General features: G+C 39.6%; 1 protein-coding gene across 2 annotated transcripts; it reads left to right on the plus strand.

The window, feature by feature from the left end:
* Window positions 1-75: 75 nt before the first annotated feature.
* Window positions 76-12,320, plus strand: LOC131106448 (E3 ubiquitin-protein ligase MARCHF9-like). Of its 2 annotated transcripts, XM_058055527.2 has the most exons (5): window positions 76-168; window positions 854-1,085; window positions 8,084-8,239; window positions 10,987-11,179; window positions 11,802-12,320. In XM_058055527.2, the coding sequence occupies exons 2-5, from the start codon at window positions 891-893 to the stop codon at window positions 12,122-12,124; spliced, it is 867 nt and encodes a 288-aa protein (XP_057911510.2). In that variant the 5' UTR covers window positions 76-168; window positions 854-890; the 3' UTR covers window positions 12,125-12,320. The 2 variants fall into 2 exon arrangements, with proteins under 2 accessions (XP_057911510.2, XP_057911509.2); XM_058055526.2 differs by lacking the exon at window positions 76-168 and having other exon boundaries at window positions 753-1,085.
* The last annotated feature ends 3,908 nt before the right edge of the window (window positions 12,321-16,228 follow it).

Genomic DNA, 16,228 nt, shown 5'->3' on the forward strand with positions numbered 1-16,228 from the left:
TGCTGACGTCACACAGCCATTGCGTCATAACTTCAGACGCTGCGCAGCAAAGGAGTTTGGTGTGTGTGGGGGGGGCAGAGGACGACGTCAGCACGCCTTCTAACGCATCTCTTGAGGAAATATCACTGCTACTGAGAAGTCTTCCAAGATTGTTTGAGGAAAGTAAAGGTAATATTCCACTTATTTTCCATTTATATGTTTTTTCTTTCAATTCAAAGTAAGCAATATATTCAACGTTAAGGATTACATTTACCATAAACAATCATACAAATAACACTCTGTCACATAACTCAAAAGTTTGATCTTTGAATCTGTAAACATATAACATCATAATGTTTTTATTTTTATACATTTTTATTTAATGGCCACCGCTTCCTTTTGACTTTTCAGGAGAGGCGTGTAACAGTTTCAAAATATTAGTCCCTTTTCAATGGGACAATAGTGAAGTGCAAAATAGAAAGCAAATTATATATATAATATATATATATATATATGTGTGTGTGTGTGTGTGTAAAACAATGAAGCAATATAAACAAAACAGATATTTGAGAAAATTGACACAGAAGAGAACTGAAAAGATGGATTTGATACTGCCCATGGTATTGATATCATCCACCTGAGCTTAGGGTGCCCAGAAGTCCAGATCTACCCGTTTTTCAGGAAACAGGCCTTGGTGTAAAAAGTTATGACACCCATGGCATCAAAGCAGCAAAGAAGCTTTAAAAAGACATCATCACAAGAGATGATGAATCTGCACGTCTTTGTCACAATGCTCCACAACCTCCATCATCATGACCACATCACATCATCCCCACCAAGCAGAAGCTCTCACATCCATCCATTGTCTCACCAGTGAAAGGTTTTCTGTGGATGCTAGGACGAATACCGACATGAAGGGATTCTGCGGTAGGCTCCTCACCTGCTCTCATCAAGAGGAGGATGGCGACGACAATGACGCGGCTCCTCCACCACGCAGCCTGGCATCGGTGGATAAAGAAGGCAAACAGGAGAACTCCATCCAGAGTCTTGCAGAGGATGGACAGCTCATCCCACAGTGTCGGATCTGCTTCCAGGGATCAGAGAAGGTATACTTTGAACTCCTTGATTTTCTTTTCTCTATACTTCCAATTAAACGTGAAACATGATGGAGGATTAGGGCCACACTGAAAACAAGACGATGAACACACTAACACTCGGTCGTGGACACCCTGGAGGCCTCCGTACTTACTACTCAAACTACTACTCAAAACTACTTTGCTACTCAAATTTACAGTTTTGAGCTGTTTAGACCTTTTTGTCTGTCTGAGGAAGCTGCCGGCCGCAGTTGCCATATTAGAGCTGACGCGCTTTACATTCATTTAAATGCAACATACACAAATCCTGTTCTATATGTACATACATACATATATACATGTGTGTATATAAAAGTGACTTGTCGGTCATTTTCTTTCAAATGAAAGACATTTTCTGGACATGCCTGATTGAATTTGAAGACCAGTTGAAAAATTGCAAGTATCGACATTCTAGATAGTTGGATCTTAAGAGGATTCTAAGCAGAGCTTCAAAATGCAACAAGAAGAAATGGGGAGATACCAAAAAAGCAATTTATAGCAAATACGCATGAAAGTGAAAAGGGCTGTTCATCAGCTGATGGAACGTTTAAGAGCACAGCCTTTAAAAGACAAAATCTGGATTGAATGTGATTGTGTCGGGTATTCATCTGGATGAATGTTGGGCTGCCTCAGCAACATCGTCCATCCTCGGCCCAGATGGGGGTTGTTCCTGGTGCTGTGTACAGACGCCATCTGCTGGAGAAGGCTTTTTGAGAAGAAAAAAATGTCTTCAAAGGCCACAAAATTGTTGTTTGGAATTGGCACAAGTGTACCAAACATTTTTTGGTACACCACAGGGCTCTACATTAAAAACAAAAATGACTTGCCCATGGGGAATCCTTAAGGTGAGAACTACTTGCCCGAACTTGCCCCATGTAAAATGAAAAGACTGCCATAATGATATCATCTCATTTACAACATACTACCTTACACATGGTAGTCATAGTAAGCAGTGATATATAAGTTGTGCACCACAATGAAACATTATTGGATAGACAGATTTGTGTACTAGTAAAGTGTTTTTAATCCAGAAAAAAATGCTCAATGGTCAAACAATAATTTGTGAAGCAAAGGTGAGAAAAATCCACAGAGAAATGGAAGCGCTAGATTTTGTAGCTTGTGCAAAATCAGCACTTGGTATTGGATCTAATGGGTGGTGTTTCATTGTGACCACTTCAAATTGTCACAGCAATGTGATTCACTCACCTGTGCCATCATTTGATTTGCTGCCGCTAATAAAATACTTGTTTAGGAGGCACTGGTTCATCACTTTTTGCTGTTTTCCTTCACAAGTTGTTGAAGAATTAGACCATGTTGGCATGGACGCCATGATAGATGTTTTCCGAGTCAAACATCGCTGAATGGTTGATCGTGAACAACAACGGGTGTGGGTAAAACGCGGACTGTGGACTGCGGACCGCGGACCGTGGTCTAAATAAACGATTCTGATTGGTCCATTTCAAGATTTGCAAGGATAGGTTTGCAAATTACCACCGGAATTACGCAGTCCGTGTTTTACCAACACCCAACAAGAACCGCTTTTAAAAAAACTCTTGGCAGTATGGCATGCCAAAGTGCACTTGCCCCACGGGAATATCACTGATTGGATTTACTTGCCCCAATTTTGTTTTAACTTGCCCCGGGCCATCGGTACATCGTTATTGTCGAGCCCTGCACCAACTCCCACTTGTACACACAACTCCCATGTTTGCCATACGGCACAGTGGTGTTGGCGCCATCATGAACCTTTGTTGGAACAATGGAGTTTCAGGTTGTGCAGGGTCGTGAAACGGCAAATGGTTATGTGAAGATGTTGCAGGGGGCATCTCTCACGACTGAAGGCCCTCGTCTATGTGGTAATGACAACACTGCAGGTGATAAAGGAATAAATTCCCGAGGAATAAACTCTTTTGGACCATCCTGCACGTTCCCTTAATCTAAATACAAATTAACGTTTAGGAATGATTGGCGAGGGAAGTTTACAAAAATAACATTTTATTTCTATTTGAGGTTTTATGCACTATTAATCCAATAGTGCAAAAAGTAAATTCTTGTAATTTGTGAAGTATGGTACATGTATTCTGATTTTTTGGTGCTGAATTAGGCGTACCGAGTCCCTCCATGTTGCACATGAGCGAGGGACAAGGTCTCACGAAATAGGCATGCGTCTACTCTATTGATATGATTTCCTATAGGAAAAATTGCTCCTGTTTTTATACATTTCAGTTTTCGTCTGACGAATACGTTTTCTGTCATGCCTCCATGCATGCACTCCTGGATGGATTCTTCTGGAATCCTCCACAGCTCACATGGAGGCAGGTGGGGACAGTAGGGAGGTTGCTCCAGTACGGTGATGTTCTTCTGGGCGAGGAACTGTTGTGTTGTCTCGCACATGTTGTTGTCCTACCACAACTATGTTCTGGCCCTGTGGCAAGGACACAGTGGACATCCGAGAATACCATCACCCTCACCATCAACAGTCCTGGAACCTTTCTGACACATACAGATGACCCGCCTCACCGTCATTAAGCATCCAAACAGCACGTTCAAGGAGTTGATTTTGCAGTGAGATATCCATGCAAAACATTCTGTTGGCAGCTGGTGGAATACGGAGCAACGCGTTGCATGCATGAAGAATTAGCCGCAATCAGTTGAAAATAACCCCAAAGCTGCTTTGCAAACCAAATGATATCCAGAATGGAACTCAAGATGAAAGTGAAAGTGGGCAAGACAAGGAAGCGCCGCTGGTTTTAACTGTCAAACTGGGGGTCTCTGATGACCGTGTACTGTAGACACAGACTGTACATATATACAGCATTAGACTGTATATAAAGTCATAATTCGTCATTTATCATGGTTAATTGGTCCCAGACCAGATAAGTGAACTGGTAATCTTTTGTAATTCCGGATTAGAAAACTAGTTTGACCTCATAAAATGTTATTTACAGCATTATTCGAGCCCTCTAGACCAGGGGTCTCAAACTCAATTTACTTGGGGGCCACTGGAGCTTGGGTCTGGGTGAGACTGGGCCACATCAGGTTTTTCAAAAAAAAAAAATAAAAAAAACGCATTTATTAAAAACAAATGTTTTAAAAAACTTCACTTTGGTTACACTTTTCTACAAGAAAAGCTCTGATAAAACATTCCACTGTTCTCAAATATCTTACTTTTTATTTTTCTACACAAAATAAGATGAAAAATAAATAAACAAATCAAGAATAAAGAAAATCAATCAATCAGTAATAAATAAATAAATATAAGAATAATAAAACGGCAAATAATAAAAACGTAAGAAACCACATATAGTTGGTGGGTAGACAAATTATTTTTTCAGATTAAAATGAACAAAGCATTATTAGAGCCCTGTAGACATGACAAAACACGACTATAGTCACATTTATACTCTTTTTATTTACAACATATTGCGCAACTGCAGGGTCTTGAGACACATGCTAACTCGCAAACTAGAGAGCTAGCGACCTAAACGGTAGCCTTTAAGTTATTTCCTTTAAACTTAAATAGCCAAAAACTTACCACTTCCACACGGATAGGGAGGATAACTATTAACAGTTATTTAACCTTTAACATAAACATTAATCAAACGTAATATTTTTTTCTGGGTTCATGATACCATACAGCAGTGATTTTCAACCACTGTGCCGCGGCACACTAGTGTACCTTGAGAAACCGTCAGGTGTGCCGTGAGGAATTATCCAATATCAGTTTTTATAATTAACATTTATTAATCATCATTTGCAAATATGATGTCAATAGCCATTATGTCAATAGTATACATGGACCCAAATATTCCAATTGCATTTGGTTTATTTGCTCAAACGGAAAGAATTGAACAGGGATGGAATATTCCTTTAACCAATCCGATTGAGGTATCTTGTACCCGCTCAAACGGAAAGTTGTCAGGGTGCCTTCTTCTTCGTGGTGTTTTTCTTCTTCTGTTGTTTATTGGCGGTTGGCAAGCAGCTTTCGTGTGCATTACCGCCATCTGTGAAACAGAATCTAAACCCTTCTATACTTTATTCACAAGTGCAGTTTTATTAAAAAAGAAAATATATATCTATATAAAACATGTCCTGAGTTTAATTATAAAATATTAGCAAGATTGAATTTGATCTTTTCCTGTTTAAATTAATCCCGGGTGCGTTCTTTCAGCGCATGCTCAGCGCATGCTATGACGTAACACGCAGATCCAGACGTTCTTCACTTTTAAAAATGGAGGCCAGCAATCGGCACTGGACTAAGCAAAGTTTGTTTTTGATTCAAACTAAATTTCAAGACTGGACAGACGAAAAATTGACAATACAGAGTTATTCCAACAAGTGAAAGAAAAACTTGGGGAAGCCAGTATCACGTGATGTTGATGTTTACGTTTTACTGGGCATGCCCTATTGACTATCCTGTTTGATTTTCACGGCGCATGTAGACAAGAGATTGGAATATTCCTTTCCATGGATACCATTGTTTCCCGAAAGGTCATTTGAAAAGAGAAAAAGTGGTGATGTAAAAACGTGGCTACTGTGGAGTGTCTGTGGTGTAAAGACTGGCAGAGCAATGTAATATTGGTCCGTGTGGCAACACCTACCTTGTTCCTCCCATAGACTTATTGATGCACGTGTGAGGTCGTGGTGACATTTTGGAACATTTTTGGTTAGTGGTGTGCCACAAGATTTTTACAATGTAAATGTGCCGTGGCTCAAAAAAGGTTGAAAAACACTGCCATACAGCATCCATATCAAACTTGCACGGGCCACACTAACATTAAACTTTCATATCAAGACAGGGGCCTCAAACTAGTGTCCCACGGGCCACATTTGGCCCACGGGCCGCGTGTTGGAGACCCCTGCTCTAGCCATTATATTAACACACCTAGGGTCACCTTTGCACTGGTATGACCCAATATAGTAGAGACAATAAGAGTGAAAAAAATAGACTACACATTAGAACTGGGGAGTACCTTGTTTACTTTGTTTCTGTATAGTACTTACAGGGGGTTGCTATTGTGTCATCAATGTAACAATACTGACTACTGACCAGTGTAAAATACGAGATATCATCACAATGTCTTTAAGTCTTCTGCATGCCTTATATTTGTATTTTAGGTCATTTAGCCATGCACTTTTATGCTTGAAAATGCTTAAGTGAGGCCAAAATGTGTAACATTTGCTTAAATATGACTTAATAGGTCATTTTTAATTGAGAGTGAAGTTGACATTCCGAGCGCCAAGTGTCGAGGGCTTACTGTACTTAATGCACACAGGGCAAGTACAAATACTACAGGGTATTATTAAAAAAAATCTAGTACTAAACATGGAATTAGTGTTTATTTACATTGTGTCCCCAAGCTTGCTTGGAACCCACAAGCACTCCAGCTACGCTACAAAATAAACATTCCTAAGAGACGTTTAGAGCCTCATTATAAATTGTAAATAGTTTCATGGTAGCACTCTATCTACGAGGGGAAGAGTGCTGCAACTATGAATCCAGCAGAGGAAGTCTATCCATGCAACATTTTCCAGCAGGAAGATGTTTTGACAAGGTGTGATGTGTTACTGCTCGCTTTGTAAGGACAGTCTTGTAGACTATGTGATTGTTTCATAGTGTGTAGAATGAAATAAAAATATTTAATAACTAAAACACATATTGCAGCAGGGGTGTCCAAAGCGCGGCACAGGGGCCATTTGCACCTTACACCACATTCTACACATATAATTTAACGAGGCAAGAATTCTAACAGCAAAAATAGAAAAATCAGTGGTCATTTTATGAGAATAAAGTTAAATTATTAAGAGACAAAAGTTAGTTTTAGGAGAATAAAACGTGATCTTGGGATGCTAAATTGATGCTCCGATCAATCTAAAAGGAATCTCCATCTATCCGTCTTCTTTGCCACTTACCCTCATCACTTAGTACCTGCTTTTGTCTTCACAGCTTCACACTAATGGATTTCAGCATGCAACAGTAAAAAAAAACTAAAGAGTAGAAAAGGGTAAAAGAGAAAAGGCCGTAGATAAGTGTTTATATTGTACAAAATATCAGTTCCATCTTTCATTTTTCACAATGCCCCCCTTGCTGGAAAAAATTTGGACACCCCTAGAATATTGCTAATGGTAATGGAAATGGTTTTATTTCATTTGAACATGCATCAGATTACAATTGAGTGCATCCCATAATCAGTTCACAGTTCCACATGTCCAAAAGGAGTAGGAAGAAGCAAAGCTTATTAAATCCTACCCCTCCATCTGGTACTTTTACAATCAGTAACTGTTACATTTGTTCACTTCCTGCTTTCCATAATACAGTTGTTTTTTTGTATTGTTTTTTTAATAATGCACCTCTTACCAAAGTACGGGGTGATATGAGCATCCAATGACATAATGGGTACCATAGTAAGTGTCAATATAGTGATATATATAGCACATCATGACTGGTTCAAGACTCTTCATCCTTGTATTTAGCAAACATCAACTGCTTGTATTGTTTCTTGAATTGGCTCATCGTTGTGCATTGTTTGATTTCCTTACTCAATCCATTCCATAGTTTGATTCCACATACTGAAATGCTATGGCTAGCATAACGTAGTCCTAGCATAGAAGTGTTTCAAATGTACTTCTTCCCTGAGATCATATTTCTCCTCTCTTGTAGAGAAGTATTGGATGACATTTTTAGCTAATTGGTTATTTTTAGCCTTATGCATTATTTTAGCTGTTTGAAGATGAACTATATCAGCAAGTTGAAGTATTTGTGATTTTAGAAATAAGGAGGCGGCATTATGAATTATCCTTACTGCCCTTTTTTGCAGTACATTTAGCGAGTGAAGATTGCTTTTATAGTTATTAGCCCATATTTACCCCATATTTTCAATATTAATGGGTACATCATTATTTCCTTTTTTCCGGCATCGGCGGGGGTAAATAAATGGGTGAAAACATTTACTACTCTTTGTGTCCTGCAGGGAGAGCTGGTGAGCCCCTGCCGCTGTGATGGCACCGTACGCTATACTCACGAGACTTGCCTTATCCGCTGGATCAGTGAAAAAGGTTCCTGGACCTGTGAACTCTGCAACTTTGAGTACAGGGCCTATTCGCTTTGCACCAAGAACCCCCTGCAGGTACGGCAACGTCTCCATCTTGAAGGTTTGGACAAAGATGTGCAGAAAAATGTGATGCTGGTTAAGAAAAAGAAGCCAATGCAAAGAAAAGGGCAGCAAAAGAACATCACACATAGGGTGGAGCTACAGAATTAGGAAAAGGAAATGTATAATTATTTGCATTATGGCTAATTTAAAGTACTATATTATAGTATTGAACATTTTTTAGCATTGTATAAAGTGTACAAAAATGCCTTTTAAATATAATGAAAATAATGTAAATATTAGTCAACGACAACACCATTGAACACAAACTGTAGTTTTAAAAATCCAAAACTACACGGCCCTGTGTAAAAAAAGTGATTTCCCCCTAAAGCTAATAACTGGTTGGGCCACCCCTAGCAGCAACAACTGCAATCAAGCGTTTGTGATAACTTGCAATGAGTCTCTTACAGCTTTGTGGAGGAAGTTTGGGCCATCTTTGTAGAATTGTTGTCATTCATCCACATTGGAGGCTTTTCCTGCATGAAGCCTTTTTAAGGTCATGCCACAGCATCTCAATAGGATTCAGGTCAGGACTTGGACTAGGCCACTCCAAAGTCTTCATTTGGTTCTTCAGCCGCTCAGAGGTGGACTTGCTGGTGTGTTGATTTCAGTTCCTACATTTATCACAGCCAGTCTTCAAAGTCCTGAAGCAGCACAACAGCCCCAGACCATCACACTACCACCACCACATTTTACTGTTGGTTATGTTATTTTCAGAAATGCACCGTTACCTTTACGTTAGATGTAATGGGACACACACCTTTCAAAAAGCTGAACTTTTGTTTCACCAGACCACAAAGTCTTGGGGATCATCAAGATGTTTTCTGGCAAAACTGAGATGAGCCTTAATGTTTAATGTTTTTCTTCAGCAGTGGTTTTCGTCCAGGAACTCTTTGGATGTTGTTGTGGGGCCTTTTGTGACATCTCGGATGAGTCGTTGACCTTGGGGTTGTTTTGGTTGGCCGGTCACACTACTGTTCCATGTTTTTGCCATTGGTGGATAATGGCTCTCACTGTGGTTTGCTGCAGTCTCAAAGCTTTAGAAATGGCTTCATAACATCCCTCAGACTGATTTCAACTTATTTATCTGTTATGTCTTAACAGGGGGGCAAGCATTTTTCACACAGGACTATATAGGTATGGATTTTTTTTCCTCCCTTAATTTGCTATGTGTTCAGTTGTGTTGTCATTGAGTAGTAATTAAATCAGTTTGATGATTTGATAAGACAAAATAAATCTGGAACGGTTCAAACCCTTTTTCACATTACTGTATATTAATATTTAAAATATAGTGTGGCAAACTTCAGCCCCACCAGAGCAACTTGCTTAACCCTTAAATGCATAAGTGGGTCAAAAATGACCCGGTCAGCTTGTTTTCTTTAAATATTTTCATAATGAAAATTTTTCATCATTTCATATTCCAGGTATTCCTCAAAAAACATGTTTTTGCTATCATACCATTCACATTTTAAACTTACCTTTTATACATTTTAAGAAATTATAGTTTTTGTGTTACTACCCCAACCTTCCATAAGTGGGTCAAAAATGACCCGGTCAGGTTGTTTTCTTGAAATATCTTTGTAATGAAAATTTTTCATCATTTCTTATTCCAGGTATTCCTAAAAAAACATGTTTTTAATATCATGCCATTCACATTTTTAACTTACCTTTTATACATTTTAAGAAATTTTAGTTTTTGTGTTACTACCCCAACCTCCCATAAGTGGGTCAAAAATGACCCGGTCAGGTTGTTTTCTTGAAATATCTACATAATGAAAATTTTTCATCATTTCTTATTCCAGGTATTCCTAAACAAACATGTTTTTAATATCATGCCATTCACATTTTTAACTTACCTTTTATACATTTTAAGAAATTTTAGTTTTTGTGTTACTACCCCAACCTTCCATAAGTGGGTCAAAAATGACCCGGTCAGGTTGTTTTCTTGAAATATCTTCGTAATGAAAATTTTTCATCATTTCATATTCCAGGTGTTCCTCAAAAAACATGTTTTTGCTATCATACCATTCACATTTTTAACTTACCTTTTATACATTTTAAGAAATTGTAGTTTTTGTGTTACTACACCAACCTTCCATAAGTGGGTCAAAAATGACTCGCATGTATTTTCTATGGAATCCAATTGGAACCTTTGATTCTTATCAACTTTGGCTGTCAGGACTAAATTAACTGTAGACCACACAGATTATGTCAGAAGTGTCACCCCTCAGGAAGATTATTTTACACATAAAGTGCTAATACAACAACAAGTATTATCTTCATATGATATTGTGTATGTGTCTTTCATGACTGTTAGTATTATCAACAAGTTAGCCTACTTTATAACTAGCTGACCTTAGCTGGCTAACATTACTATATGTATTGTTGGGTATTACTCTTTTGTTTCCTCATCCATGCCTTGGCTGCGAGATACACAGCTGAAATGGTCCTACAGATGCTGGATGAAATCATTCTTGTGTGGTCCTAAATATAATACTAAATATCATACAAGTGATTATTCTTAACCAAAATGGCAAAATTGGCATAAAAACGCATTGATTCTAGTATGGGTCATTTTTGACCCACTTATGTGGGTTCCAGTGTGGGGTCCAGTCACTCGTGCATCTAAGGGTTAAAGGAAAAGATGTATATTTTTAGTAGCTAGTGTGTATTTTTGTCTCCCATCACCAATAACTAAATGATTGATATGTTTGTGTTCTCAGTGGCAAGCCGTCTCACTGTCCATAGTTGAAAGGGTACAGATTTCAGCCACCATCCTGTGCGTCGTGTTCCTGCTGACAAGTGTGGCTTGGCTCTTGTGGTCCCTCCTGAGCTCCTCTGCAAAATGGCAGCGACAGGACTTTATATTTCAGATATGCTATGGCATGTATGGCTTCATGGACCTGGTTTGTGTAGGTTTGTGTCTTGCCATATTTTCAGTCATTCGGGTTTGATTTGTGTTGCCACGTGTACGTTGAAGCACGGTATGAGGTACATGCAATGTACATGAAATGTACACATTAGGGGTGGGAATCTCTGCACTGAGGACCATTCGATACACATCTCCATGCACTGCCAGCGATTCGATACTTTAACTATACATGGAATTTTCTGGCGATGCGATACGATTACCCTCTTCGTGATGCGATAATCATTTAGTTCAAATCAATGTAATCTGATATATGGTGCAATTTCTTGTGATATGATGCGATTCATTCATTCATTCATTTTCTACTGCTTTTCCTAACGAGGGTCGCGGGGGGTGCTGGAGCCTATCCCAGCTGTCTTTGGGCGAGAGGCGGGGTACAAATCAAAATATGGTAATAATATATATAAATATGAATAATATATTTCAATTTTTCTCAAATGGTTTGACTTAATTTTCAAAATATAAATAATGATAAATTAGTGACCTAGCGGTTGGCTTATTGGCCAAACAGTCAGGAGATCTGGAAGATCTGGTTTGGCATTTTGACTCCATTCACTCCATTCTGGTTAATACAGACCCCTCTCATCCCTTACTCCCTTTTATGTACAGGACTTCTAATCCACGAGGGACCTGCTGTCATCCAGATCTTGAAGCGCTGGCTTACGCTTAACCATCATTGGAAGGTGCTTGATTATGAGAAAGAGAAAGACTTGGGCTTGGCACGAAGAGGTGATGCGGCAGGCAGCGAGGAAACGGCAGATAGCCAGGAGGAGACTCACTGCGTCAAGACCTCCCTAGCGCAGCGCTTTGGCAACAAAGTTTCCTACGTTTTCCACCAGCTACGGCCCAACAACCGTACCAATGCGGACACTGACGCGGACACTGATGCCGTCGACAACGACGACGTGGTCGTGACGGTGACCACCATATGAACGCCTCGCATGCGGCAAAAACTGCAGCATCTGCATACACAAGCATATCTTTTGTATGGCAACTGCTAATGAAGGTCATATGTCAATTATTTTTCACTGTTAAGACCAAATATTGAACAAGAAGAAAATAATGCTGATTTCTGTATTGACTATCAGCTTTGCTTATGGATCAGCCACTAAAAATCCAAATAAAATCTTAGATCATGACGACAGTGGTCTTATCAACAGTATATGGAATGTACACAGCAAATTTGTGGAGCGAAAATTCTGGTCAAAAGAGAAGCTTTTTCCACTTTTCTGACCTATGTAGTTAGAATGTTGTATTCTCGTGTTAAATGATGCCTCAAATAATGTAGCTTGCACATTTGGAATGAGCCCTAAAAAGTTTGGGGTGGCTGAAAACGCTCTGAGCGGGCAATGCAAAACTGTTCCTTTGGGATGTGAGTGGGCATCCTTATGGGCTTTCAATTAGCTCTCCAGAGACACTTCATTAACTCCTATACCCACTATATCAGAAAGGGGTTAGGAAACATATAGGGTGTGTCCGGAGGCGGGCCTGGGTGGAATAAAAACGGACCGGGAAGCACAAATCAAAGGAAATACAGAATCAGAATCATTCATTTTCTACCGCTTCTTCCTCATCACAGGGCACATATAGACAAACAACCATTCACACTCACACCTATGGACAATTTGGAGTGGCCAATTAACCTAGCATGTTTTTGGAATGTGGGAGAAACCGGAATACCTGGAGAAAACCCACGCATGCACGGGGAGAACATGCAAACTCCACACAGAGATGGCCGAGGGTGGAATTGAACCCTGGTCTCCTAGCTGTGAGGTCTGCACACTAACCACTCGACCGCCGTGCCGCCCTCGAACCAGGATCAGAAATGGTTTATTGCCAGGTATGATCAAACACATACTCAGAATTTGTTTTGGTGAAGTAGGTGCAGAAAAAAATGAAAATACAAAATATACAGAATAAACAGTATAAATATATGTACAGTCTGTTTTTTGTTATTCCGGCTGATTGTTTTTCCTAAGAGTCCAAACTTGAGTGTTAATGTAACACATATAGAGAGTGTCAAAGTGGCAAGATGAGGCAGTGGTGGGCTGTGAAGAGTGTGGGGGGGTGGCCTTGTTGATGAGGCTGACAGCAGACGGGAAGAAACTGTCCTTGTGGCGTGAGGTTTTGGTCCTGATGGACCGCAGGGGGACGCTGGAATAGGTCTAGATTCTGGAAGATCTAGAAAGTCTTCTGTGCGGGTTCTTGTGTATAGCTGCTCTATACAAAGGGTCAAAAGATGAGCATAATTGGTCCTTTTTATGCAGAGTTAAATTTGGAGAATTTAGACGGTCTTTACCACTAAATCTGGTTTGTTGAGCGATCTTATTTGTCAGAGTAATATTTTAGTGTTTTGAGAAGCAAAATATGAAATTGATCATTTTAATGTTAGACAGCCAAGACACTGATAAAGGTTTGAGAGGCAAAGAAGAAATATGTGAAACTAGAAGTTTCCTTCTCTGTTCTGCATAAAGCTCTGGAATAGCAAGAATGATTTTGTAAAGATGTGCTGCTTGTCCTGCTGCAGTCCAGGAGAGGTTTCTCATTGAGGACACAATACAGAAAGTCACAGATGACCATGGCGTAGAAGTGGATGAGGATGTCTTTCTAGAACTTGCAGCCAAAGAAGTCAATTTTGTCATCTACACTAATAAAGATGGGGCGTGAAATATGGGATTTACATCTTATATGTGCTAGCAGTTAACAATAATCTTAATAAATATAGCATTTGTTCCTCATTAAGTATGGTTTGCATTTCACAACTCCCACTGGTTGAATCCTCCAAGAACTCTGATGGTTGCTCAATCAAGACACTGGGCTCTAATTTCGATTTTCTTGACCGGCACTGGTTGCATTGAAATGTGCCTGACACTGTGAAAAATCTGCCTGTGAGGTTTTGGTCACGTGTCCTTTCTGCCAATTTACCACTGTGCAGGGTGCGCTTTGCCTGCGCCAAGAATAGATCAGGTCGGAGCTGGTGAGTCAAGCTGAAAATCTAGACACCTCCCCTGGTGCGCCACCACGTCCATCTTGGCACGGTCCAGTCTACCAAATTGGCTGCACCCAGTGGTGCACTGGCTCAAATGACCACTGCGTGGGCTGCGCCACACTCCGCCGTCCTGCGCCACGAAATTAGAGCCCTTTGTTGAGTAATGTAGTGTGAGGTGATGTTCATGTATTGTCGGGACCCGGGACTGCAGTCATGGTACTTTTGTGATATCTTAGCCATTATAAACAATCTGTTTTGTGATCTTCAGATGTGTCTCTTCTGCAGCAAGGGGGTGAAGCACCATCTTCCCATGCCAAGGAAGGTAACAGGAAACACATTTCAAGTCTTTTAAGGCCCAAATGTCATATGGATGTGACTCACAACTTTAAGTTGTATCAGAAAATGGTCTTCTCTCTTCTCAGAATGGGATGTTTAATGTGCTGGAGTAAATTCAGTGGTTTACCTCATGCTCCACAATGTTTCACAAAACAGACTTTGCTATGTTTTTATTGCTCCGATGAAATAAATCTAAAGCATTGAGTATGTTATTGACTGTTTTGTACAACTTAAGATGTGCTGTTATGACCTTCACGGTGGTATAAATGTATTTTTGTTGCTCTAAATAAAAATATCTGTACATTGTAGCAGTATTTTTTCCATAGGATATGTCAATAATGTAGAATTGTTAACATTTGAGGTGTTCCTCCTAGCACCAACATTTAAATTAACTTAACATTTAATTTAACGTTTCAGTGTTACATATACTCCATATCAGATTAGAACTGTAAAACCTGAGGAGTATTTATTCCAAAAGTCATTTTTCCTGCCAAAGTCAAATTTTCTGTGTATATATTGTCCTTCCTTGGAGTCCTTCCGACGGGGTTGATGATGGTTTGCTCAGTTGTTATTCGCAATGCAGCATTTCCTATTACAACTGAAAAGTCCAATCTGAGATACAATTGATGCAAATGAATATTGAGGCTTGACATGCTTCACTTGACATGCGCTTCTGTCTCTTCTGGGACTCAAGGCGCCTTTCTTCAGCTTCCTTAAAGGGGACCTATTATGCTTTTCCACTTTTCTGACCTATAAATAAAAAAAAGGTGATGTCAAATGTTCATTTCACATTTCATTCCTCCTAATGTATTTTACATTGTTTTCTGCATGTAAAATGTGTTGTTTATATTTCTGGAAGTCTGGTACAATTTTTTTGGATTTACATTATTTCTTCGATTTTTGCAAGTTTCGGTTATTATTGACCTTTTGGAACAGATCAATGTCAAGAACCGATGGTCCACTGTATATTGCTAATTTAAAAGTTGGTATATAATGCCCGCAGTACCTTAAAGTGTTTGGCGCCCCCCAGGCAGCTGTAGGAACCGCTGCAGTCACGTTAACAATTACTCAACTTTGGAGTAACAGCGCCCCCCAGTGGTTATACGCACAAACCAACAGCACATCTGTAGAATGAAGAGCTACACAATGCACATACATACGTATATCTACCTAGGGTAGTAATATAGGAAACTAAAAACCACCACCAACCACAACAATATACACAAATTTAATTATGCCATCCACAGATAACAATGCCACTTTAACAGCAGTTGCAATCTCCTTAAATATGTGATCTTTGGTCACCTGCACGTGGAGTGGTGCTTCCTGTCAGCTAGCATAGCAACCACGTGCAGCTACATATTAGCATCTTCTGCCTATACGGCGGATTTACTCAGATCTACATTCCCTTGTCGCTTAGTAACAACATAACAATCTCAAGGAAACTTACATCTCATCTCAGCTCAACAGGTGGTCCTCTTTGGTCCGTGAAATATTTCATTTTGACTTTCTCGTTTTACTGAGCCATTTTAATGAGTTGTAAACTGTCAAAAAAGAACAGTAGGTCGTAACACGTAAAAGTCTTTCATGTTGCCGACCGCAGGTTGCCCACTTTCAAACCGACTCCAAACTCATATTATATCGGCCCTTATCCATACCATAATGGATGTTTTTCAAGTTTGTTGCTTTCTTTGCTTGTATGCTTTTCAAC

This window comes from Doryrhamphus excisus, linkage group LG18 (assembly GCF_037039965.1).
Source record: "Doryrhamphus excisus strain RoL-2023G ecotype Guam linkage group LG18, RoL_Dexc_Guam_v1.1, whole genome shotgun sequence".
NCBI lineage: Eukaryota > Metazoa > Chordata > Actinopteri > Syngnathiformes > Syngnathidae > Doryrhamphus > Doryrhamphus excisus.

What these genes read in the sequence shown, in the direction of transcription:
- LOC131106448 (XM_058055526.2), top strand. Translation starts at nt 792, where the DNA reads ATGACCACATCACATCATCCCCACCAAGCAGAAGCTCTCACATCCATC. An exon ending in GCTTCCAGGGATCAGAGAAG is followed by an intron (nt 1,086 to 8,083) that starts GTATACTTTGAA and finishes TGTGTCCTGCAG; the next exon opens with GGAGAGCTGGTGAGCCCCTG. An exon ending in GCACCAAGAACCCCCTGCAG is followed by an intron (nt 8,240 to 10,986) that starts GTACGGCAACGT and finishes TTGTGTTCTCAG; the next exon opens with TGGCAAGCCGTCTCACTGTC.